This window comes from Bison bison, unplaced genomic scaffold (genome assembly GCF_000754665.1).
Source record: "Bison bison bison isolate TAMUID 2011002044 unplaced genomic scaffold, Bison_UMD1.0 scf7180017864228, whole genome shotgun sequence".
Classification (NCBI taxonomy): Eukaryota; Metazoa; Chordata; class Mammalia; order Artiodactyla; family Bovidae; genus Bison; species Bison bison.
Genome location: NW_011494800.1, coordinates 812,304 through 836,843, shown reverse-complemented (window position 1 = coordinate 836,843; position 24,540 = coordinate 812,304). Strand labels below are relative to the sequence as shown.

At 42.1% G+C, this 24,540-nt stretch overlaps 1 protein-coding gene across 1 annotated transcript in view; it reads right to left on the bottom strand.

Moving 5' to 3' along the window:
* Positions 1-24,540, bottom strand: part of FRAS1 (Fraser extracellular matrix complex subunit 1) — a 535,710-nt gene that overhangs the window by 283,708 nt on the left and 227,462 nt on the right. Inside the window, exons 7-14 of the mRNA XM_010845896.1 lie at positions 20,187-20,270; positions 18,437-18,538; positions 17,742-17,933; positions 12,773-12,862; positions 10,828-10,863; positions 9,392-9,539; positions 7,528-7,671; positions 5,929-6,063 (exon numbers count right to left, since the gene is read on the bottom strand). Of these exons, the coding sequence (XP_010844198.1) occupies positions 5,929-6,063; positions 7,528-7,671; positions 9,392-9,539; positions 10,828-10,863; positions 12,773-12,862; positions 17,742-17,933; positions 18,437-18,538; positions 20,187-20,270 (931 nt within the window). The remainder of the gene's footprint in view (positions 1-5,928; positions 6,064-7,527; positions 7,672-9,391; positions 9,540-10,827; positions 10,864-12,772; positions 12,863-17,741; positions 17,934-18,436; positions 18,539-20,186; positions 20,271-24,540) is intronic.

Sequence of the window (24,540 nt, the reverse complement as noted above, 5' to 3'; positions counted from 1 at the left end):
AAAGAATATATTTGATAAGGACAATAGTTGCCTTTTATTGTTCATGTGGGGTTTCTCAGGTGGCGCTAACCTGCCTGCCAATGCAGGAGAGATAGGAGACGTGGGTTTCAATCCTGGGTGGGGAAGACCCCCTGGAGGAGGGCATAGCAACACACTCGAGTATTCTTGACTGGAGTATCCCATGCATAGAGGAGCCTGGACCGCTATAATCCATAGGGTTGCAAAGAGTTGGACATGACTGAAGTGACTTAGCAAGCATGCACTGGCCACAGACCATGTGTCAGTCATAATATATTTACATTTTCAGACATCTTTTCTAACCTTCATATTAATGGCTTAAAGTAAATAATATTTTTTAAAGTAAATAATATTAACCCCATTTTATAGCTGAGAAGAGATGAGACTCAAGGTGGTTAAATGACTTGCCCAAACATACAGTAAAAAGTGGTAGCATTGAGATTCAAAATGATGCCCTCACACAAACCTAAAATCTGTTCAATTGTTTGAATCTTTAAGTTTCAAAATCTTAAGACCACACAGCAATCCTATATAGAACGAGTTACATAGGTTTCTGTGTTAGTGTTTTTATTTTTTCACATCTCTGGAAAGCAGCAGCTAACCCTGCCTTGATTGCCAGCTCACTATACACAAACATGGAGCCTTATTTATCTTCATATTCTCTAGATCTTGAGCAGTGGTCAACAGAGGATAAATGGAGTTGGGGACAAGGAATGGGAAAGATGGACAATGGGAAGCAGAAATCCAAGTCTCCAAATGTACATGGAGGGTTTCCAGGTGCCAGGTGTCATCCTAATCGACACATGTGAATTCACTCATTTAATCCACACAACAATGCTGTGTGGTAGACATTACTGCCTCCGCTTTAGCCACAAGCAATTGAAACACAGAGTTACAGAACAGGCTGTTTGAAGCAGCAGAGCCCAGATCGGAATCCTGGTGGTTTGTCTCCACTTGAGCAAGGTGTCACCCTCCCTCCCATCTCTGGGTCTGCAGAGTGAAGGCAGCACCTGCCAGGGGCACATACAGCTCCATCCTCCAACCTTGTGATACATATTAAAAAATGGGCTAAATTCTACTCTTTCTGTACTCAGAGTCAACAGTCTTGAGCTATTCATTTCAAACTAATCTTCTATGGTGTGTGTTAATGTAGTTGTTCTAACTTCTTGTGGGCTCTTATATCTATGATGTATCTGCACAGTTTAACAGTCCTACCAGAGTGAGACAGAAGTTGATTGAAAAGAGGGGTGAGACAGACAAGAAAGAATGTTCTCAGGACAGGCGAGCTCAGTCTGGATCCAGATTTAGATTTAATACCAAGGTTTTTAAGAAGAGGTAATGAAACTACCACTCTGGTAGAAAGAAGACAATAAGTCTAGGACAAGCAATACCTAACAGCCATGGTGGAAGGGTACAAGGCCACGTGGCATAGAGGGAGGGCAAACAACATCCATACAGGGGTCAAGCTTGACCATGTGGTCAGGGTTAAGAGATGGGCTGTTAGTTCCTGGAAATGGGTCACAACAGGACAAGCAGCAGGAACCACAGTAGAAACTCAATACTAGGACCTGATGTCCACGGGGTCAAAAAGGAATGTTTGACCAGATCTAGCTGGCACCAAAAGAAGTTTAGGGGTTAAGGCAGATGCCTGAGTGCCACAGCTAAAGGGTGAGTTCTGGGCATCAGGAGGGTGATTACTCCTTGGCCCTCTCTGCTGTGGGACAGAGACAACTTCCAGATTGTCTCTCTCCAATTTAGATGGATATAAAGCCTGGGTGGTGTTGAGCCTTCAGGTAAAGTGATCAAAGCATTAAACTCTCAAGTTGAAGCACTGACTGGTGGGGGACACAAAATGTGATTTATAATTATGTTATTCAGTTTAATCAAGCACAAGATTATAACAATAATGTGAATATATGTACACATGTACATGTTTGTAGGCATATGCGTATATGTGTGTCTATATCACAAAACTCAAAGGAAAAGAAACAATGATAAAGGCCCCTAAGGATGTGGTTCTCAGGTAGGACTCAGGCCCTTCTTTCACCTCCCTCTGGTTTACTTTCTCGACTCTTTTCTTGAAGAGTCATGGGTCTATGTGCCTCTTGGGTCTGCCTCGAATTTCTCATTCTGTCTCATATTCCACATGGTGAGCATGAATATTAATCAGCTAATTTCTGGTAATGAGTTCCCTCAGCACGTGTTCACTTCCTTTTGCTTTTGATGGGTCAATAAAGTGGCAATTAATGCCAGCCAGAACATAAATGATTCTGGCACAAGGATTCAATCCAGAAAAACCATAAAATGGCAGGCTTCATTTTGAAAAGTTTAGCACTTTCTGAATGAGCACTGGTTGATCAACTTCTAAGGTCGGTGGTGAAAAAACACCCAAAATGGTGCAAAGCACAAATACTGCAACAAAAAAAAATTCTGATAATGAGAAAGTTTATTTGGAAAGATTATTTGGGCAATCTTACCATCAAACGAGTATATGGAAATTGATCACAAGTTTAGCCTTAATTTTTTAAGATCGTTCTCTTTCTTCTCTCTCTCCTCTTGCTTTCTTTTTTCTTCTCATTTTATGCATAAAAATGCAACCAGGCTGAACTAAAGCAAATTGGTTTAATTCCCTGGAGGGAGCATGAACAAATTTTCCCAGCAACTTTCTACTAAGGCATTTGTGTATGGGCATGTGGATGGAATGTGGAAGCAGCCAGCTACGTAAACCAGTAATCAAATGAAACATTACCCATTTCAAAGTGCCCTGAAACCGCATTAACAACACCAATTAAAACACTGGGCTTGGGAGGAATGAAAGTAGCCAAAAAAAGAAAAACGTAAACATGTATGTGGGACATTTGGCCAGGGTGGAGGAGGTATGGGGGGAAAATAAAATCTAGGGGGAATTACTTCCCTTTCAAAGGCAAATCTGTTGCAAGAGTGCTAGCAGGAGGTCTCTTTGATGGGATAGAAGAAAGGAATAAAGAATACATTCAATAATTTCATCAAATTGAAATTTCAGCAGTTTACCTAAATTGCCGAACCATTAGACACTTAAAAAAGCGTTCATATGCACCCACTTTAAACCTTTTCTAAAATAACCAGTAAATAGACCGGGATTGCAATAAACATTAAGAGTTCTTTTCTCTTTTGTGGCTGACACTGCTGTCAAAAAGCTGGTCCTTCAAGGGCCACCAAGGGGTAGGACATTCCTTCATCACTCAAACACTTTTTCAACAAATGTCAAACAAATCTGAACCCTTCGTGCAGCCCTTGATGTTGGGGATACAGAAATAAAGAATTCTTCCACATCTCAAAAAGCCCCCATGTCAGACTCAGAAGCCAGGATGCTTCCCTTTCTGGAATATGACTGGCTCCAGGCCCACTATCCCCACATCCACATGGCACACACAGTACCAGAGTTTCCTTTCAAGGTGGTTTCCACAGTCCTGTGGATTCTGCCCATAACCATGACCAGGAGTGGAGACGGCCAGCAGTCTCCTCCATGAGGGACTTTCACCTGGCCTTGGAGCTCATTCAGCCTGCACACCTAAAGAATACCATGCGCTGACTCTCTTTTTTTCCCAGCAGATCACTAGAATTTATTCATCTTGCACAACCAAAATTTTAGACTTGCTGAACTGCAGGAATCTATTTTTTTTTTTTTTGCTCATGGCAATCACCCTTCTACTCTCTGCTTCTGTCAGTTTTGTTAAGTTAGATACTTCACTATGTCATCGTTGTTTAGTCACCAAAATCATGTCTGACTCTTTTTTGACCCCATGGACTGTAGCCCACCAGGCTCCTCTGTCCATGGGGATTTCCCAGGCAGGAATACTTCAGTGGGTTGCCATTTCCTTCTCCAGAGGATCATCCTGACCCAGGGATGGAACCTGGATCTCCTGCAGTGGCAGGCGGGTTCTTTACTTACCACTGAGTCATCAGGAAAACCAATATACCTCAAATAAGGGGTATTATAGAGCATCCATCCTTCTGTGACTGGCTTATTTCATTTAGTACAATGTCCCCAATTCAACCATACTGTCTAATATGGAAGATTTTCTTCTTTTTTAAGGCTGAATAATATTCCACTGCATAAACAGGCTATATTTTGTTTATCTGCTTATCCATAAGTGGACATGTAAATTGCTTTTATTACTTAGATAGCCTAGATAGCACTGGTTCTGTTTTACCATTTTCCCTCAGACTTTTCTGAAAATCTAACAAAGGACATGAAAGAAAGGAGCCTACTAGCTGATCCTCAGACTGGCCTATCTCCTGATTCCTGTAACATCCCTGCCCTTTGGCTCAGCTGCAGAATGCAGCTATAACAGTTCTCTGGGATGACACCCAAGACCCACCCTCTGGTCCATCTGCCTCCTCTGGTTTTCCTGCCACTGCACACCCTGCCTTAGGTTCTGGGCACACCTGACTCTCTCTCTTTCAAAAGACAAACTTAGGATTCTGTCCTTTTCTTTGTTCTCACCATCACACCTCCCTCTCTTTCTGCATTTAAAAAAATTCTTTATACATTTACTCTTTTACTTATAACCATGATTATAATCACTATTGAAAAAATAGTCATGTATAAAAAATAAATTAAATCATATTATGACTATTCCCACCTCCAGAGATGGTTAAGATACTAGAATTTCAACTAGATTGTAACAAAAAAATATAGAGTTAAAAATATAAACAAGGACTCCTCTGGTGGTCCAGTGGTTAAGAATCCACCTGCCAACGCAAGAGACATGGGTTCAATCCCTGGTCCAGGAAGATGTCACATGCCACAGGGCAACTAAACCCATGCGCCAGAACTAATGAAGACCAAGTCCTTTAGGGTGCAGGCTCCGCAACAAGAGAAGTCACTCCAATGAGAAGCCCAGCTGGCACATGGCAACTAAAGAGCGGCCCCGCTCATAGCAACTAGAGAAAGCCCATGAGCAGCAATGAAGACCAAACAGCCACAAAAGAAATAAATAAAATTTTAAAAACCAAAAAATAGGCAAATAAGGCTACTAAAGTAATAAATACTAATACATATGCTAAGTAGGCAGATACTAAAGTAGGAGCACACTTAAAAGCCTACTTTTTTTGTCCAAGTTTCTTGTTTCTGTTTCTCCCTAAATGAAAGTAAAGCTTAAAAATATATAAATATAGTTCCTCTTCATTTAAGTCCTGTGTTCTTATACCATGAAGGAATCTGACTTAACAACTTTTGTTTTTTAATTTTATTTTATTTAACTTTACAATATTGTATTGGTTTTGCCATATATCAAAATGAATCTGCCACAGGTATACATGTGTTCCCCATCCTGAACCCTCCTCCCTCCTCCCTCCCCATACCATCCCTCTGGGTCGTCCCAGTGCACCAGCCCCACCTTTAAAATGACAATCTGAGCCAAAGTATTTTGTTTGTCATTGTTGAGTTGCTAAGTTGTGTCCGACTCTTTGCAACCCCAAGGACTGTACCCCACCAGGCTCCTCTGTCCATTGGATTTCCCAGCCAAGAATACTGGAGTGGGTAGCCATTCCCTTTTCCAGGGGATCTTCCTGACCCAGCTATCAGACCCAGGTCTCCTGCATTGCAGGCAGATTCTTTACCATCTGAGCCACTGGGAAGCCCGAGTCAAAGTATAATGCTCGTCAGATATTGTCCCAGGGCCCCCAGATATGCACAAAAGGACTTCTGGAAATCATATCACAATGTACATCACTAAAGCACTAATAAAATTATAAAAACACTGTTTGTCAGGTCTCTCGTCTACTGTTCTCATGCCATCAGGAATCACATTCAGAATTTCTTCTCCTACTTGAAAAGCTGCTTATAGCTCTGGTGGCCCCAGGTAGTTTGGGGGCAGGGGGTGGCTTTCTCAGTGGCCTGCCTGACCATGGCGGGTCAGGGCTTACCTGCACAGGAGTGGTGGTCTTGGTAGAAGCCGATCCCACAGGTAGACACACACTGGCCCTGCTGCATCAGCAGGGGAGGCTGGCAGGACGAGCACTCGAGCCCACTGGTGCAGGTGGAGCACTGTGGCTGGCAGGCTGGCTCGACAAGGGTGGGAGAAAGAGAAAGGGAACCTCTCATTAGTTCAAGTGCGCTGCCCTGGTGCCAGTCCCGACACAGCCCAATTCTGGAGACACAGAGAATCAGGAAGGCAGGAAAACAACTCTACCTGCCTTCATTTACACAGCATATATTTCATGCCAGGCAATGCGTGAAGTGCTTTACGTATATAAACGCATTTAATCTTCACAACAAGGCTGTGAGATAGAGTATCAATCCCAATGTTACAAATGACGAGCAAGCTCATGGAGGTAAAATAACCTGCTTGAGATCAAGGTCACATGAAGCTGGCATTGGAAGCCAGGCAGTTAGGCTCAAGGGTCTTGCTCTTTTCTTATCCATTTGCCCCCAATAGCTTTCTCACTCAATCATTTACAAGAATACCCCTTATTCAGAGATATAAATAACTTCCAAGAAAGTTAAAGATTATGAATCAGGAGAGAGAGTAGGCAGAAGTGAATAACTACAAAAATAATAAAAGCAGTTGACTTTTATCGAGATCTAACAACATCCTAGACACTATTCCAGGCACTTGATGTGTACTCACACATGTAATCCTCACAATGCCTCCTAAGGAAGATACTGGAATCACCCCACTTTACAGGTAAGAATGCTGAGGTGCAGAGAGGTTATACTCATAGCCAGGATGTAAACCTACACACTCTAAAATGGATAATTAACCCCCTGAGTTAGAGATAGGAGAAAAAGTACCTATGATTTGGCCTCAACCAAGCCAAATTCTCCCAGTAAAAGCACCCTCTCATATGTATTATGTGATTCAGTCGTGCCTGATTCTGTGTGACCCTATGGACTGTAGCCCGCCACGCTCCTCTGTCCATGGATTCTCCAGGCAAGGATATTGAAGTGGGTAGCTATTTCTTTCTCCAGGAGATCCTTCTGAACCAGGGATCGAGCCCGTATCTCTCACATCTCCTGCAGACGGGTTCTCTATCAATAGTGCCACTCGGAAGCCCCACACGTACTGTAAGAATTCTGAAACGCACATGAACCCCCTCTGGATCCTCTGGTAACCCACAAGAGGTAAGGTCTGTTACCAATTATCTGTGTGATATTAAGCAAGCCAGCTCATTCTCTGGTCCGCAGATTCCCCATTAGCAAAACAATAAAGTTCTAGTAAGTGTTCTCGAAGGTCATGTTACCTCTGAAGTTCTATCTTGGATTAACTGATGACTATCCTTGAAAGTGAGAAATCCAGCCATGACTACCTAGTAAACATCTGACTGCCCCATCATCTCTTAATACCTCCTGGTAAGCATGGAAACACCCATCAAATGTGAGATGGGTGTAGAGAGGTCAAGGAGCCTACGGATGATCACCCTCTTCTCATGGTTTTTGGAAGTTGTGCATTTCCTGCACCATGACCCCATCCAGGATACCAGTGAGCCTCAGTCCCTCCCTGGGTAGTCTGCCTGGAGCCGTACCTAAACAGACAGCACCAGCTTGGTAAAACCCCAGACCACAGCTGTGCACACATTGTCCATTCCTCAGCAACTTGGTGGGATCCTGGCAGAGGTCACAGTGGTCTGGAGACTGAGAGCAGGTCAAGCAGTCTGGGTGGCAACGAACTATGATCAAGGACAAAGAAGAGAACTCAGTAAAGACCATATAATTTCTCTTACCTCCTTCTAACAAGGGATTTATGGGGTATATGGATCTGTATAGCATATGGAGAAAACTCTGAGTGTGTATGAGAAAGGACTCCAAGTAGCAAAACTGATTTCAATGTAAGATTTCAAGGAATTGCTCCTTGTCTGAAAAACACTGTGTCCAAAGTGAAGACATTAAAAACAATACCAAACTAGCCCTTTGCTGACAATTTACCACCAAGTTCAGTGATGATCCCAATGACTGGTAATGAGGTTTGAAATCTTGGAGAAAAAGAAGAAAAAAGTGGCTGTATTTTTTTTTAAAGAAAATAACTGTTTTGCAACAGTATAGGTTTTATGCATGAAAAGGGTTATAGAGAATCTGTAAAAAATATGGAGAAAACTCTGGGAATGAAAAAGGACTCCAAATAGCAAAATTGATTTCAATGAATTGCTCCTTGTTTGAAATACAATCACTGTGTCCCCAAAGTAAAAACATTACCAAACTAGGCCTTTTCATGCTTCTGTCTCCTCCTAGAATACCTCTAGAAACAGGAATGACTAGTTCCATGATAGATGATTTAAGCAGATTCAATGATTTATAATTTCCTAGAAGTTTTTCCTAACCTTTGATGTGCATAAAGGTTAAAACATAAAACCTACACTGCTGAAAAACAGTTATTATATTCTTAAAAAAAATACGCCATTTTTTTCTTCTTTTTCTCCAAGATTTCAAAGCTCATTACCAATCACTGGGATCATCACTGAACTTGGTGGTAAATTGTCAGCACAGGGCTACTTTTAGGTTTCACCGTTGTCAAGGACCTGATTTTCAAGGTTTGGGAAATTATAATACGCTACATATTTGTTTTGGAAAGCCCAAAGAGTCACTTTGGTGAGGGTAAAGTAACGAAACCCTGACATTGCCATGGTTTTCCCATGATAAACTCTTCATGGAAACACCGATCAGGCAAATATGTTGGGTGCCACAAATGCAACCGCCAATATGAAAAACTGCAACTCACAGATGAAAACAATTAATTATGAAATATGAGTGCAAGAAAATGCCACTTCTCCAAGGCAGACTGAGCTCTCAGGCAAATTACTGCTCAGCCAGAGCAGCTCCAGGGCTTGCCAACAATTATTAACTGGAACTAATTCAACCCCAGGTGATTTGAAGGCAGAGTTGCAGAACAAGTAGATAAAATTTTCTTTTGGAAGAAATTAATGGGTCCTTCAACTTCAAAAACCCATTTGAGAACTCCAAAAGGAACCATCTGTTTAATAGTTCATCTTAAAGAAATGAACATCCATAACAAACTTGCAACAATTTTTCTTTGATCTTCGACAACGAAGCAGTCCTAGTAACCATATTTGCCTTTACAGGTTTTTGAACATTATTGTATTTGATTTTCACAATAATTTTGCAAGGAAGATAAGGCCGTTTTATCAACAAGAACATGAAGAGTCAGAGAGGACCAATGACTTCTGCGAGGTCACATACTCATAATCAGCTGAGTTTGGCAAACGCATGGACCAAGATTAATTAGCATCATTTGTTAGAAAAAATTAAGAAACAAACAAACAAACCGAGTGAATGAGTAGAGAAAAATAAGCATGGGGCAGGAGGAGAGGAGATCTCTCTGAATTGTGTGGCATTAAGGACAGCTTAGCAGACATAAATTGGTCATGGACCCACCTGATGTGCAATCGGGACAGCACTGTCCTTCCACCGCCTGGGCTAGTGTGGCCACCGGGCATGGAGGACAAGAGGGCTTGTAGCAAGTTACCTGAGCCCCCCGGCACTCACACACCTTGCAAGGGCCATCCTCCCACTTCTCTCCTTCCTGCAGGAAACAGCAAAGAAGGACGTTGTTATCAGAGTGCAGAGATTCAGAAGCCAGGTGGCTGGTGGAGAACGCATGATTTCCATAAGGGTCAAAGTGAAGGCTCCTGATTAGTACAATGCCAAACCTAACCGAAACAGGACATCAGTAGAAAAGTTCAAGCCAGTCAATCCTAAAGGAAATCAACCCTGAATATTCATTGCAAGGACTGATGCTGAAGATGAAGATGGCCATCTGATGGGAAGAGCCAACTTATTGGAAAAGACCTTGATGCTGGGAGAGATTGAAGGCAAAAGGAGAAGGGGATAGCAGAGGATGAGATAGATAGCATCACTGACTCAGTTAACATGAATTTGAGCAAACTCTGGGAGACAATGGAAACCAGAGGAGCCTGGTGTGCTACAGTCCATGGGGTTGCAAAGAGTCGGACATGACTTAGTGACCGAACAACAACAAGAGTTATAAATTTAAAAGGATAGCGTCTCCCCTTCTTTGTTCATAATTGATTCATTTTAGAGTAGAACCGAGGCAGAAAGATAAAGTGTGAAAGCATTCTGGGGCTTCCAGAATATGCAAGAAGCATATAACACTTGTTTCTCAACCTATCTCAGCAAAAACAAAACAAAACAGAAACACCAGAAGGGATTACTGTGTACCTGGTGATTAGCAGGTGCATTAAATACAATCTTTATAACAACAGTAGGAAGCAGGTTAAAATGCTGAATTTCCTTATTGTTACTATAGTAAGAGCAACAGTAGGTCATGTATTCTTACAGCGACAGCTCTCGCATACCCACATTTAGTGGGCTGCGGATGTGCCATGGGCTTTCTCACACTAAATATTCTTTTCAGCCAAGCAAATGATGATAATAAACATTAGTGCTTTGACAGAGTGTCCAAAGTGAATTATAAAGAGCAATTCCTTTCTGCTCACTGTGCTATTCACCCTGGAGATAGAAAAGAGACAAACGTTCCTACCAGAATGTTTGGGGACATGAAGGAGGTATTGTTAAAGAGAATAAAAGGGCATACTTTAAAATAAAGTTTTGATAAAATGTTTACTAAGTCAGTTGATGTTAAGCATTCTGAACAATTAATGTGACAGTATTTAGCAAAAGTTCAATGAATCAGTCTTTGTTATCCTTACAATTCTTAATCCCAGACCATAGTGCCATCAAATATGACTACAAAAATACTGAGCATTAAGGTTTCCTGGGACAGTTTATGTAGATCACTGCTTAAAATAATTTTGTACATATTTATCTACAAGCTAAAACTTTATACTTACTGGAATACGTTTAACTTTACTTGCATTTGAGGACATCTAGGAACAAAGCAAAACAGAAATATTTTTATACTACTAAAAACACCATTAGGCTGATCTAGTCATTTTTTTTTCAATAGGAAATATCCATTTTTCCCTAAGTAACAAGCAACTTCAGTCACTGTTTATGAACATAAATAAAATATATATCAAAAACAAGAAAAGCATACCAATACGAGGTGAAGACAATATGTCTAGGAAATATTTTTGAATTCTTATTCTCACTTTGTGCTGGAGTATTTGGCTTCAATTCCCCTCAATATGAAGGACTTTGCAGGCAAGAGACCTAAGCTTGTAGGAGCACATTCTTGAAACTTCTATGGTACTGCAGCATCATGGGAATTGGTGCTTATTTAAAACAACTTGCTTTTATTGAATTCTACTGGGCTTTATTTACCTCCAAAAATGGACAGGAAAATTAATACTGTGATATAGAGAGAAAACACAACTTCAATATTTATAGGGAAACTTTAATCTCCTAAATTTTTAGGAAACAAAGTAACTAAATTATGAAGTATCAATATGAAGCAAACAATGCCAACAGCATTATGATAATAATAATAATCTTAAGCTTCTTTATATGCCAGGTATTGTTCTGACTTTATATGTATCATCTCAATAGACCCATGAGATAAGTACTATTTTTATCTCCATAGCTGAGGATTAAGTAACTTGCCCAAGCTCACTGTCAGTATGTGGCAAAATGGGGTTTTGAATTTAGAGCTCACGTGTTTTAACCCTGCACACACAGCATCCCCAGCTTATACAAAACATTGGCAAGTTGACAGGTGCAATTTACCCAGATCATAAGAGAAAAGGGTGTAGGAATCAGTTCACCAGTCAGAGCACCTAATCCTAATACTGATAATCCCACTTTGATTGGTCAGTGAAGCAGTTGTATCTGTGATTAACAGATGTGTTTTTAAGAACACATTGAATTTATCAACATTCCAAGAACCCCACATGGAAAGTAAGAGCTATAAAGATAGAGCAAATTTGAAGAGATTAAGATAAATATGTTTCCCTGGGGTATAGAAGAAAAAACAAGTACAGACTTAGGGATAAATAAAACCTTAACTAATAGTTTTGCTCTACATCCAACACATCAAAATCCTTTCAGCTCTACCTGCAGGATAAACCTAGAGCCTGATCGCTTTATATCACTGCCTCCCTAGACCAAACCACCACCACTGTCCTCCAGACTACTGCAAAACCTTCTAACCGAACCACCTAGTATCCGTCTCACCTCCTTTGTCACTTGCCCATATGGTGGCCAATGTGACTCTCTCACAAGTAAGCCCCTCACAGCCCTGCTCTGCTCAGGACTGTCCAGCAGCTCCCATCTGGTTCCGGGTGAAACTGGGGTCCAGGCTACCTCCTGCACCTCATCTCAGAGCCTTTCCCCCTCATTCCCTTGGTTCCAGCCAAACTCACTTTCTAGCTGTTTCCTGGACCTGCCAAGCACACTTCTGCTTCACTGTTTTTTCCTTTGCTGATTCCTCTTCCCGGTAAGTAACCCCCTCCAACATATCCCTGGCTCACTCCCTCAGCATCTTCTTTCAGGTTTTGCTCAAATTTCTCTTCATGAGAGGCCTGCCCCCATCATCTGATGTAAAAGACACCTCTCTCCCCTCAGTTACTCCCCAGCTGTTTTATTTTCAAAGTGGTGCCCGTCACCACCCAGCACGTGTGTTTGTTGTCTACATGCCCACCGGGAAACAAAAGCTCCTGAGAGCAGGGGCTCTGTCTGCGGTGTGGGCTTCTGTATCTCCAGTACCTCGCACAATTGTGCAATCATGTTTGTTAAACAAGTGAATGGGTAAAAGAAATGAGAAGGTAATGCCCCCTTATTAAACTAATTTCCAAAGATTCATTTTTATTAGTCTTCAGTTATTAGCCCGATACTCACAAATTCTGCATTTTCTTCGTAAACACAATAACCATTCCTTGAAATGCATTCAGGACAGCATTTTCCCTCTAAGTGAATTAGTTCTTCACCCTGCAGAATAAAGGTTGCAGAAATACACATCAAATTAACATCTCCAGGTAGCAGCACTAAATTGCGAAGTGGCTGAATTCCCTAAGTAGAATGAAAAGCCATAACACACCCCTCTGCTTTGGCTTATGACTTATTGCATCTCCCCTGTGCTATATCCCTATGAAAAGCCTAGTCAGTACAGCTCATCTTCCAGAAGTGTTTTTTTCTTTCCAGTTCTGATGATCTTTGTGTATGATTTCCTACCCATGACCAGGAACTCCCATGAAGAAGAAAGGCCACAAGTAATCTTGTAGTCATGGAAAGTTATGAGTTTCAGAAAAGGACCTTAAATTTATGTTCAAGGTTTGAACTTGTGATTTGGTTTCATTAACAGTGCTCAAATCACACCAACATTTTCCCTTGAATACAAAATCAGGCACATCCCTATATGCACAGATGAAGTCTCAGACATAAATTAAACAGCAGAAAACTAATTTCTATTCAATATTCTGAAACTGTTATTCACATAATCACTATTTTAAAAATTAAAGGAAAGAAGGAAAGAAATGCCACACTAGGAAGGCAGATATTAAACTTTCAAAGCCATCATTTTATCACTTTTAACTTATCAAAATCAATCATTTCAAATTTTTTATTATAAAATAATAAATGCTTACTATAAAAATAATTCTGAATTCTATAACTTAGAAAACATAATTTCATTAAACATAAGTCCTACCTCCCAGGAAATCTGCTATTAAAAAGACAAGCTTTATTTACAACTTTTCATATGCATATAGTATCTGTAGGCTAAAAAGTATTCTTTAAAACACTTCCCACTTTCTAAAGATGTATCTACTTTTTAAAAAATGATGATGTTTCTTTACATGAAGACATTATTTAATTTGTGATCTATATTACATTTGAAGTGTAAAAACCATGTTTAGGTAAAAACTGAATAATATAAAATTGCATAAACAGAATAATCACAGTATTTATGTTTAAAAACACTGTGCACTAAATAAAAATATGAAAGAAAAGCTTTGGTTGTCTTTCAATTGTAGCATCACGAATGGATTTTAAAGTCTCTTTTTTACTTCTCTTGAGCCTTCAATTTTCTAAGTGAATATGTATTATTTTAATGAAACTATCACTTTAAAAAGAAACACAAAAATATATGAATGACCATAATTTTTATAATATCTAAAAAGTTATTTCAAAAAGGAAGGGGTTAGATAGATCACCATTCCTCAAAATTTCATGCCAGTCAGAGGGTGCTACAGGGAGCAGACGTATTTACATATAAATTGTTTTGCAGAAACGTGACAGATCAGCTGGTAGTGAAAGCCTAACCCACAAACAGAGACATTTGCTTTCCAAGCATATAAAGGGGTTTATAAACGTGTAATCTAAGTCACTTAAAACAATGTTTTGAAACAAGACAGAGTATGCGTACTTCTATTAAAGTTGAAATGCATGAGACATTATTGACTGCCTGCTGCTGCTGCTGAGTCGCTTCAGTCGTGTCCGACTCTGCGCGACCCCATAGATGGCAGCCCACCAGGCTCCCCCGTCCCTGGGATTCTCCAGGCAAGAACACTGGAGTGGGTTGCCATTTCCTTCTCCAGTGCATGAAAGTGAAAAGTGAAAGTGAAGTTGCTCAGTCGTGTCCGACTCAGCGACCCCATGGACTGCAGCCCACCAGGCTCCTCCGTCCATGGGATTTTCCAGCAAGAGTACTGGAGTGGGGTGCCATCGCCTTCTCCGTCTTGAGTGCCTACTACAATACAGACACACAAAACTGAAAATGGAGCCTGCATCACTCCGATAAGGCAAAGAAGGTAGCTTTTCTGAGTCTTCAAAAGCTCCTGAAAATAACCACTAGCCCTGCTCCTGGTGAGTAAGGATGCAGTTTCCGTGAGGCAGGAAGTTCTAAATAGATTTGCTATTTATAGACATCTGGATGCCCCAAACTGCATCAGTTCCCTGCGATGAGGAGCTTGCTCCAATTAGCATCAGACTTCGGCTTTGAGAAAAATTGCTTTGTGAAACAAAACTAACTCTTCTTTTTAAGAGGATTCTGCTGCATAGGCCAGATGGAATCTGCTAACCCCTCACCATTGAATCACACCAGTATCCATCCACCAGATAGAGACTTTGTCATTCCACCAACCTGCTCACTGGAAGAGAAAACATTCTTTTGAGGGAATTTTCCTCTGCTGGAGAAGGGAAAAGCACCTCATGGCATGACTACCTTCTTCCATGTCTTTTGCTAGAAACTTTTATTCCCTTACCATTTTATCTCTCATATATGAATGTGAGGTCTTTAAAAAAAAATGGCAAATTGACTTCTTCATTTGAATTCATGCTCAAAGATAATACTAAATATAGAAACATGGAAATAATCCTGTTACGCTATTCTACTGCTGATTTACTTATATTTCAGTGTTTAGGGATTTAGTTTTATACATCAATGACAAAGGTCATGCCACTTGCTCCTTTTTCAACAAAAAAACCCCTGCTATTTCAATGCTATCATAATATTGCTGTTGATAACAATGCAATAATTATTACAATGGTGATGCTGCACAATTTTGCCTCTTTCTCTAGAAGTTTACTTTTCTGCACCTTTGTGGATAGAGACACAGACTTATTCTACCTTTGGTATGAAGATTAGAAATCAAATGACCTTGATATATCTTAGAACAGGCAGAAAGTGGGGTAGAATTGAGTAAAAATACCAATAGCGTACTTTTACTGCTCGCCTTGGCAAATGTCATCATTTTCTCCAGGTGCTCCTAATGTATTTTATTCATGTTAATTCCTAATCATTGGTGTCATTGCATATTATAATTCCTATGTATGTATCCTATTTCCCTCAAAGAGCCTGGGAACTCTTGAGATTAAAATGTATCTTATTCATCCTGTTATCTCCAAGCAACACAGAAGTTCAAAAGTGAGTATCCCAGGCTTTCACAAGGTCATTGAGAAAGTGAAAGTGTTAGTCACTCAGTCGTGTCCGATTCTTTGCGATCCCATGGACTGTAGTCCACCAGGCAATCTCTATCAAGTTCTCCAGGCAAGAATACTGGAGTGGGTTGCCATTCCCTTTTCCAGGGGACCTTCCTGACCCAGGGATCGAACCCATGTCTCCTGCATTGCAGGCAGATTCTTTACCATCTGAGCCACCAGGAAAGACACTTAAGTGACTTTTGCACAAGGTCATTAAGCGTAGCTATTTACAGAAGTATGGCATAGAAAGAAGGCTGAGGGATATTTTTTTGCACAGTTTAGTCTTGGTTAAAATTTCCCATCTGGTAGTACATTCATAGAATCCAGGGTCTTCAAACAATATGTGCTAATTGATTAAAGATCTGGAGAAATAGGCCAAAGGCATTAGAACTCAATTCATAAAGAGAAGACAAGTGGGCCTGGGCGGAGAATGAGAGGCAGGTGAGACAGTGCCATGGGGTGACCTGCAGAACACTGAGACCCATTCCCCTGGCTTCAGCGGCTGCTCCCCACCTCCCTAAGAACAGAGGAGAGGGCCTGGCTTATGCCACCACAGCAGGAGCCATGGAGACTGGCAGGCACTCGCAAATGCATTAACACTGGGGGGGGGAGGGCGCGACAGATTATTTCCTTTGAGTGAGACTCTTGCTATAGATCTGACTGAAACTAGGTGGTTAAGGGACCCACCCTACAAGGATCACCTCTCCCTGATTTTCCACAAACCCTGGGATATCAGACAAATTAAAACCTTGGAAATATCCCAGCATCCTCTGGGAAGACTGCCAAGGCCAGGAAGCCCAGTCTTGGCCCGAGAGAGAGAGAGGGAAACAGAAGAGGGCCCTGACCAGGGTTTTTCTCATCTTCATCCAACCAATCTGATTCCCCTGACATGAAGAAGAGAGATGAAAAGGCATGTGGAGGGAAATAAATCTGCGAAAGGCAAGGCCCTCTTTACCTAAATGTGTCTCAGCTCTGCTGAGACACTGAAGTAGGAGGCAACATGAAAAAGAGCTCTGTCGCTGACAGCCCTGTTTGATAGGCTGTTCCTCCCCAGGAGCCATGTCAAGACCAGCTGAGACGTGGGGGAGAACAAGAAAGAAAAATGCCTTCACAGACACCCCGTGCTTCAGATCTTCCTAGCTCCCCTCATCCACTCAAGTTTACAACCCCGCGGGAAACTGGTGGGGCGGATGGGAGCAGCCAGGGAGAGGGAGACAGCTTTGAAAGCAATTTGTTTTGCAGCGGGTCAAAATTGAGTTCAAAGGGAAAATAAAAAAAGCAATTTCCCTACCATATATATCTACAGTCCAAACACAGGCTACTTTGTTAAAAGATTCCAGAAATTCTGCAGACGGCACGAGTCCGTGGAGGTCAACAGAGTTAATTATTTATGGGGTCTCCGTGCCTTTTTAAAACAAAAACATAGACACATTTCATTTTCTTTCCTGATTCACAGGAAGAGCCTCCAGGTGCCGGCTCACCACTAAAAGCTGCCAGTGGTAGATAGAAGCTGGACCCTCAGAGCACCTTCGGGCTCTGCTTCAGAACCAGACTGAGCTGGGCAGCCACCAACGATGAGGCCCAGCTGTGCTGACTGTTAGGCTCCTGTCCACGTCATCCCTTTCTGTGTCCATGTCTCTGGCTCAGGGCTTCCCATATAACCAGCTGCACCAAAAGCTAACAGCTCCAGGCTAGCTGTTCCAAGCCAATCTGAACAGAAAGTAACGTTTACACTACAGAAGCTCCGTGCTAGGATACAACTTGAAATTGAGCCATCAAACCTGGCTGTCCCCTCTGCTGGGAAGGGACGGGAGGGAACAGGTGGGGGACCACCGATCCTGCTGCAGAGAGGGTTTCAAGTCCAAACAGAGATGCCTTCGCTCCTTACCTGGGCACACTCCACTTTGGCACACTCTGCAGTCTGGCAGGTCACTCGGCCACGGTCACACATGCAGAACTCACAGGCCGAGCCCTTCCACATATCATCCTGGTATCGCACGAGCCCTCTATGCGAGCAGCTTCCAGCAGGAGACACACAGTCCTCACAGCATTGCCCTGGAAGCCGAGCCCGTCTCTGACCCTGAGGAAGCAGAGAGAAGGGAGGGGAAGGGCAGTGGTCAGGAGGGCACCAAAGCATCGGAGCAAAAGGACACAAAACACCAAGTTTGTATACTGTTTCCTGGTGGCTCAGATGGGAAAGAATCTGCCTGCAATGTGGGATATCCAGGTTTGATCCCTGCAGGGAAGATCTCATGGAGAAGGAAATGGCAACCCACTCCAGTATTCTTGCCTGGAGAATCCCATGGACAGAGGAGTCTTACGGGCTACAGTTCATGAGGTCGCAAAAAGTCGGACATGACTGAGCAAGTAGCACTTTCACTTTCCCTTACCCCACCTCCCCAAATGGAGGCAGGTTCCCCTCCACCCCCACCTCCTTCCTGGGAGGCAGGTGCTTCCTACCTCTATCTCATAATCTGAGCATCATAACACTGTCTTTCTTCAAGGGACACGATGGACTAAGAAATGCATTTCAAAAATGACCTCGATAAAAGTTGGAGAATCGAGCTGCACACTCCCAAATACCTTTTCGCATCTTAATGGAGGGCAGGGCTGTTTGTGACACCTGACCTGGCCCTGGTCACATGTACACGTGGTGCAGGCATTTTCATGCCACTGCTCTCCATGCTGAAGAAAGGGGGAAAAAATAGAAAATCAAATGTCACATGTAGCAAATAGAAACCTGAGGTACATAAGACACACAACTTTTTATTAGTTTTCAATTGAGTCACACTGAATGTAATCCTGAGAAATGATAACATTCACACAGCAAGAGGCTCTAAGAAAAAAAGTCAGGAAATGTCTAAAGAGAACTTTGGATTCATTCTTATTCAACTAGATTCATTCTGCAGACGCCTTGAGGGCCTGCCTGCTTTATGCTAGGTACACAGAGGCCTGGGAACACTGAGCGTCATAGGAAGTCAGTGTTGCTGGCTAATTGATGGTTTTTCTTCAGCTCTTCTTTGCTGAGAGACCCAGTTCTCATGGCCACATACTCACGTTTCCAGCTTCCCTTACAGCCAGCCCACAGACTTAGTCCCCCACCAAGGGGACCGCAGGGGAAGAATGCTAGAGGTTGAGGAAAGGACACTCCTCACCCCATAAAAGAAGAAAAGCCCACCCCTTTCTTCCATCAGGCTTAAGTAATGAGTGGGTGAGGACAAGCTGCCTGAAGCCGTGGAAGATACAACGGCTGGAACATGAGGGGACAAGCCAGAAAGCAAATGCCAACATGCTGAGGACGGGAGACTGCAAAGATCAAAAGACAACATCATGGAGACCTGACCAACCCTGCGACTTCCCCACCTCTGGGCTTCCTGCTATGTGAGGTCATAAGTGTTTCATCTTAGCTACATTTAGAGGAGCATTTCTGTTGCTGGCAGCCTGAAACACCGTAACAGATGTAGAGGCTCTTCCTTCCAGGAGGAAATAATCCAGCATGTATGTGTCTACTGTATTAGACAGCAGAGATCTAGTATATAGAAAAATCATTTCCCCATGAGTTGTTTTCATCTAGCCTTCAAGGGACCCATCTAGAATTTATGTCATTCATCCCCTAATACTCTTCCAGATTCTCTGCTGAGAGTCAAAAATCACAATTTCTATTTACTTTTCCTCAGAATGACTGGTAAGCAAGGGAAGTAGTTGGGTTTATTTTTGATAGATTCTTTGCTTTAGAATAATGTAACCTTCCTTTGGTTCAGCTGGGCACTCCCAAGACAGAACATTCATTCGCTCAATTTGTTGAAGTCACTTTCGTTTGGTACCTACTCTGTGCCGGGTAGTCACCTACACTGTCCCAATAGCACTTTCAAGCTTGCAGGCTCCACCACCATCAGACCCCTTGCCCTTCCCTCTCTGTCCTCCCAGCCCACATTGCTCCCAACATCACTGTAAGTCAGGAGACACTGTCTTTGAATATCAGTGCATAAAGTCCAACCCAGACAGATATTCCCAGAGGCTCCAGGTTAAGTGTCCACTGACAGTAACCAATTGTACTCCTTTTTCCCTTCAAGACGTGTGAACAGAGAGTTCACCATGGTTCATGAACCAGGTGCTGCTTGCCAGCACATTCTTTTATATTTCTAATCCTCTCCGATTTAATTTTTTCAGAAAGGCTTTCCATGAAGAGAAGAAAAAAGCCGTTTATGTACTGAGTTACTAATGCTGGCACAGAGTCAGATGAGGGCGGGGAAGGAATGATGGTTAGCAAGGCAGTGAGCAGATGTGTAAGAACGCGTGTCACAACACCTACAAGGGGCACATCAAAGCTTACCTCGTACACTTGGCCAGCAGCAGAGCACGACAGCGAAGAGCACTGTGGACAGCACTTTCCAGGGACGCGGATGACGGTTTCATCCTAACACCCCAAAAAGAGTCCATCAGAAGGCGATATTAATAAAATCCACAACAGTAGGAAAACTCCACTCACAGCCAACTCAAACATGTGCCTCAAAGCAGCCAGAAATAGCAATTTCCTCTCCTTTAGTATTTATTAGTCACCTGGTGCTTTGATAAGAATTAGCACTTCTCAGGGCAGTGTAACTTGAGAAGTTTGCACATTCCTCAACTCTCAGCTACTTCTAAGAACAAATAAAAGCACAGCTAATAGCAATAAGAATAGTACTTCCTTGGACATCTAGGTTGCTTCCAAGTCCTGGCTATTGTAAACAGTGCTGCAGTGAATACTGAGGTGCATGTGTCTTTTTGAATTATGCCCAGTAGTGACCTAGATGGGTAGGATGTGAGGGGGATGGGGGGACGTCCAAGAGAGAGGGAATATACATGCTGCTGCTGCTAAGTCGCTTCAGTCGTGTCCGACTCTGTGGGACCCCAGAGATGGCAGCCCACCAGGCTCCCCCGTCCCAGGGATTCTCCAGGCAAGAACACTGGAGTGGGTTGCCATTTCCTTGTCCAGTGCATGAAAGAGAAAAGTGAAAGTGAAGTTGCTCAGTTGTGTCCGACTCTTAGTGACCCCATGGACTGCAGCCTACCAGGCTCCTCTGTCCATGGGACTTTCCAGGCAAGAGTACTGGAGTGGGGTGCCATTGCCTTCTCCGAGGGAATATACATATACATATACATATACATATACATATATATATATATATATATTTAGCTCATTCACTTCACTGGGCAGCAGAAACCAACACAACACTGTAAAGCAACTATATCCCAACTTTAAATAATAATAATAAAAAGAAGAGTAGGTTTTGTTTGCCAAGTACTGTTCTAGGTACTTTATGTGAACCTGTGAAATAGGGACTCTTATTCCCCTTTTAAAACAAGCAAAGTGAAAACCAGAAAGGCTGTGGAACTTGCCCAAGGTCACAGAGACACCTTGTCCAAGGTGACTGGTAATGGTAAATGATTGGCAGAGAGGACTTCAGAATATCAGCCATTTCAACACTTCAGAACATTTACACTCCCGCTGAGTTAGCACTAATCTCAAAGTGAGGGGATCCTTCCCTTGATCAACTATCTCACTGTTCTTCTGGAACTTTATGTGAATCTACACATTCAACTGTATGCATGAGGGAGTCCTTAACATGGAAAAAACCTATCATGCCCTTAAGTACCTTGGAGGCTCAGATGGTAAAGAATCTGCCTGCAATGCAGGAGACCCAGGTTTAATCTGTGGGTCGGGAAGATTCCCTGGAGAAGGGAATGGCTATCCACACCAGTCCTCTTGTCTAGAGAATTTCACGGACAGAGGAGCCTGGTGAGTTATAATCAAGCGGGTCCCAAAGAGTCGGACACAAATGAGTGACAAACATTTTCATTTTATTCACTTTAACATGAAAAAAAAAAATCAGTCACACCCTGAGATATCTATTAATAGGAATATGGCAGTGCAGAGAAATATGGGTGACAAGCATTAAATGCCCAAGGGACACCCCACCTCCTTATTCCTACAGTCTCAGCTCTAGCGCACCCACCCCCAGAATATCAGACCCTTTGTCTCTGCTGCCCTAAAAAGAATTTTCACAATGATGAGAAGACAAAGAATCAGCTTCTCATTTTGACATCACTACAGCTTTTAAAATGGAAGAAAGGAAGGCAAATTAAAGCCAAAAGAAGAAAGATTAGAATAAACCAAGTTTCAATTACAAAGAAGTGGTAGAATTTATACAGAAGATACCTCCTAAACACTTATCTGCACTTCTTCTCACAAAAAGCAGAAAATGAGATTGCATAATCATTCAGTTCAGTTCAGTCACTCTGTCACGTACAACTCTTTTCGACCCATGGACTGTAGCACACCAAGCTTCCCTGTCCATCACCAACTCCTGGAGTTTACTCAGACTCATGTCCATTGAATTGGTGATGCCATCCAATCATCTTATCCTCTGTCATCCCGTTCTCCTCCCACCTTCAATCTTTCCCAGCATCAGGGTCTTTTAAAATGAGTTAGTTCTTCACATCACATGGCCAAAGTATTGGAGTTTCGGCTTCAGCGTCAGTCCTCCCAATGAATATTCAGGACTGGTTTCCTTTAGGATTGACTGGTTTGATCTCCTTGCCATTCAAGGGATTCTCAAGAGTCTTCTCCAACACCATAGTTCAAAAGCATCAATTCAGCACTCAAATTTCTTTATAGTCCAACTCTCACATCCATGCATGACTACTGGAAAAACCCACAGCTTTGACTAGACGGACCTTTGTCGGCAAAGTAATATCTCTGCTTTTTAATATGCTGTCTAGGTGGGTCATAGCTTTTCTTCCAAGGAGCAAGTGTCTTTTAATTTCATGGCGGCAGTCACCATCTGCAATGATTTTGGAGCCCAAGAAAATAAAGTCTTTCACTGTTTCCATTGTTTCCCCATCTATTTGCCATGAAGTGATGAGACCTTTCTCATTGATCGCTGAGGTAGGCTTTCTTATCTCTCCTTGCAATTCTTTGGAACTCTGCATTCAAATGGGTATATCTTTCCTTTTCTCCTTTGCTTTTCACTTCTCTTCTTTTCTCAGCTATTTGTAAGGCATCCTCAGACAACCATTTTGCCTTTTTGCATTTCTTTTTCATGGGGATGGTCTTGATCACTGCCTCCTGTACAATCTCACAAACCTCCATCCATAGTTCATCAAGCACTCTATCAGAGCTAATCCCTTGAATCTGTTTCTCACTTCCACTATCATAATCCATATGGAATTCACTCTGCAAGAAAATAAGGCCAGGGTACTTGGGGGAAGGTGAGGGTGGTGGAGGGTGTCAAATAACCTTAATTTTTCATGGAAACTTCCAGTCATGCCTGTGGTTATTTTAATCCAATTACATATGATCAGCTAGATTAATGCATTACTCTCTCTTAGGGATTAATTTTAAACACCTGAATCACTGGAATTAAAATGACAACTGTTTTCTCTGTACTAGGTTACTTTTATTACTGGATGAATCTATAAAAAATATGACAATTGATGTTTCATAGAGTATGTGAAAATTCGACATGGATTGAAATAATTGAGCATTCCTTGACCTCAGCTCTTGAGTTTAATAAAATTTCAGCAAGGAAGTAAAAATAAAGTTTTAGCTGACGTCATATTCATTCTTCAGTAACTGTGATTCATGGGGTCGCAAAGAGTCGGACACAACTGAGTGAACTGAACTGAACTGAACACTGCATATAAGTTAAATAAGCAGGGTTACAGTATACAGCTTTGATGTACTCGTTTCTAATTTGGAACCTGTCCATTGTTCCACATACGGTTTAACTGTTGCTTCTTGTCCTGCATACAGGTTTCTCAGGAGACAGGTAAGGTGGTCTGGTATCCCCATCACTTTAAGTGGAATACTGTCTGGTATTCCACAGTTTGCTTTCCACACAGTCAAAGACTTTAGCGCAGTTAATGCAGCAGAAATAGATGCTTTTTCTGGAATTCCCTTGCCTTCTCTATCTTCCAACAGATGTTGATAATTTGATCTCCGGTTCTTCTGTCTTTTCTAAATACAGCTTGTACATCTGAATGTTTTCGGTTCATATACTTCTGAAGTCTAGCTTGAAGGATTTTTAGTATTACCTTGCTAGCATGTGAAATGAGTGCAATCGTATGTACTTTGAACATTCTATCATTGCTCTTCTTTGGAACTGGAATGAAAACTGATCTTTTCCAGTCCTGTGACCACTGCTGAGTTTTCCAAATCTGCTGACATACGGACTGCATCACTTTAACAGCATCATCTTTTAGGATTTTAAGTAGCTCAGCTGGCATTGTTTTCATCCCTGGTGGCTCAGATGGTAAAGAATCTGCCTGCAGTGCAGGAGACTGGGGTTCAATTCCTGGGACATGAAGATCCTCTTGAGAAAGGAACAGCAGCCCACTCCAGTACTCTTGCCTGGAGAATCCCACGGACAGAGGAGTCTAGTGGACTGCAGTCCATGGGGTCACGAAGAGTCAGACAAGACTATGCAACTAACACACTTTCACAGCTGGAATTCCATTACTTCCAACTCATGGATTTGCCTTTCCAAACCTATAGACTATACAGGGACCAGCACACTACAGACAAATGACCAAATCCAGCCCACCACCAATTTCCATAAGCTTTGACCAGAGCACAGCCACCTACACTCATGTACATATTACCTGTGGATGTTTCTGTGCTGTGATGGCAGAGTTGAGTAGCTGCT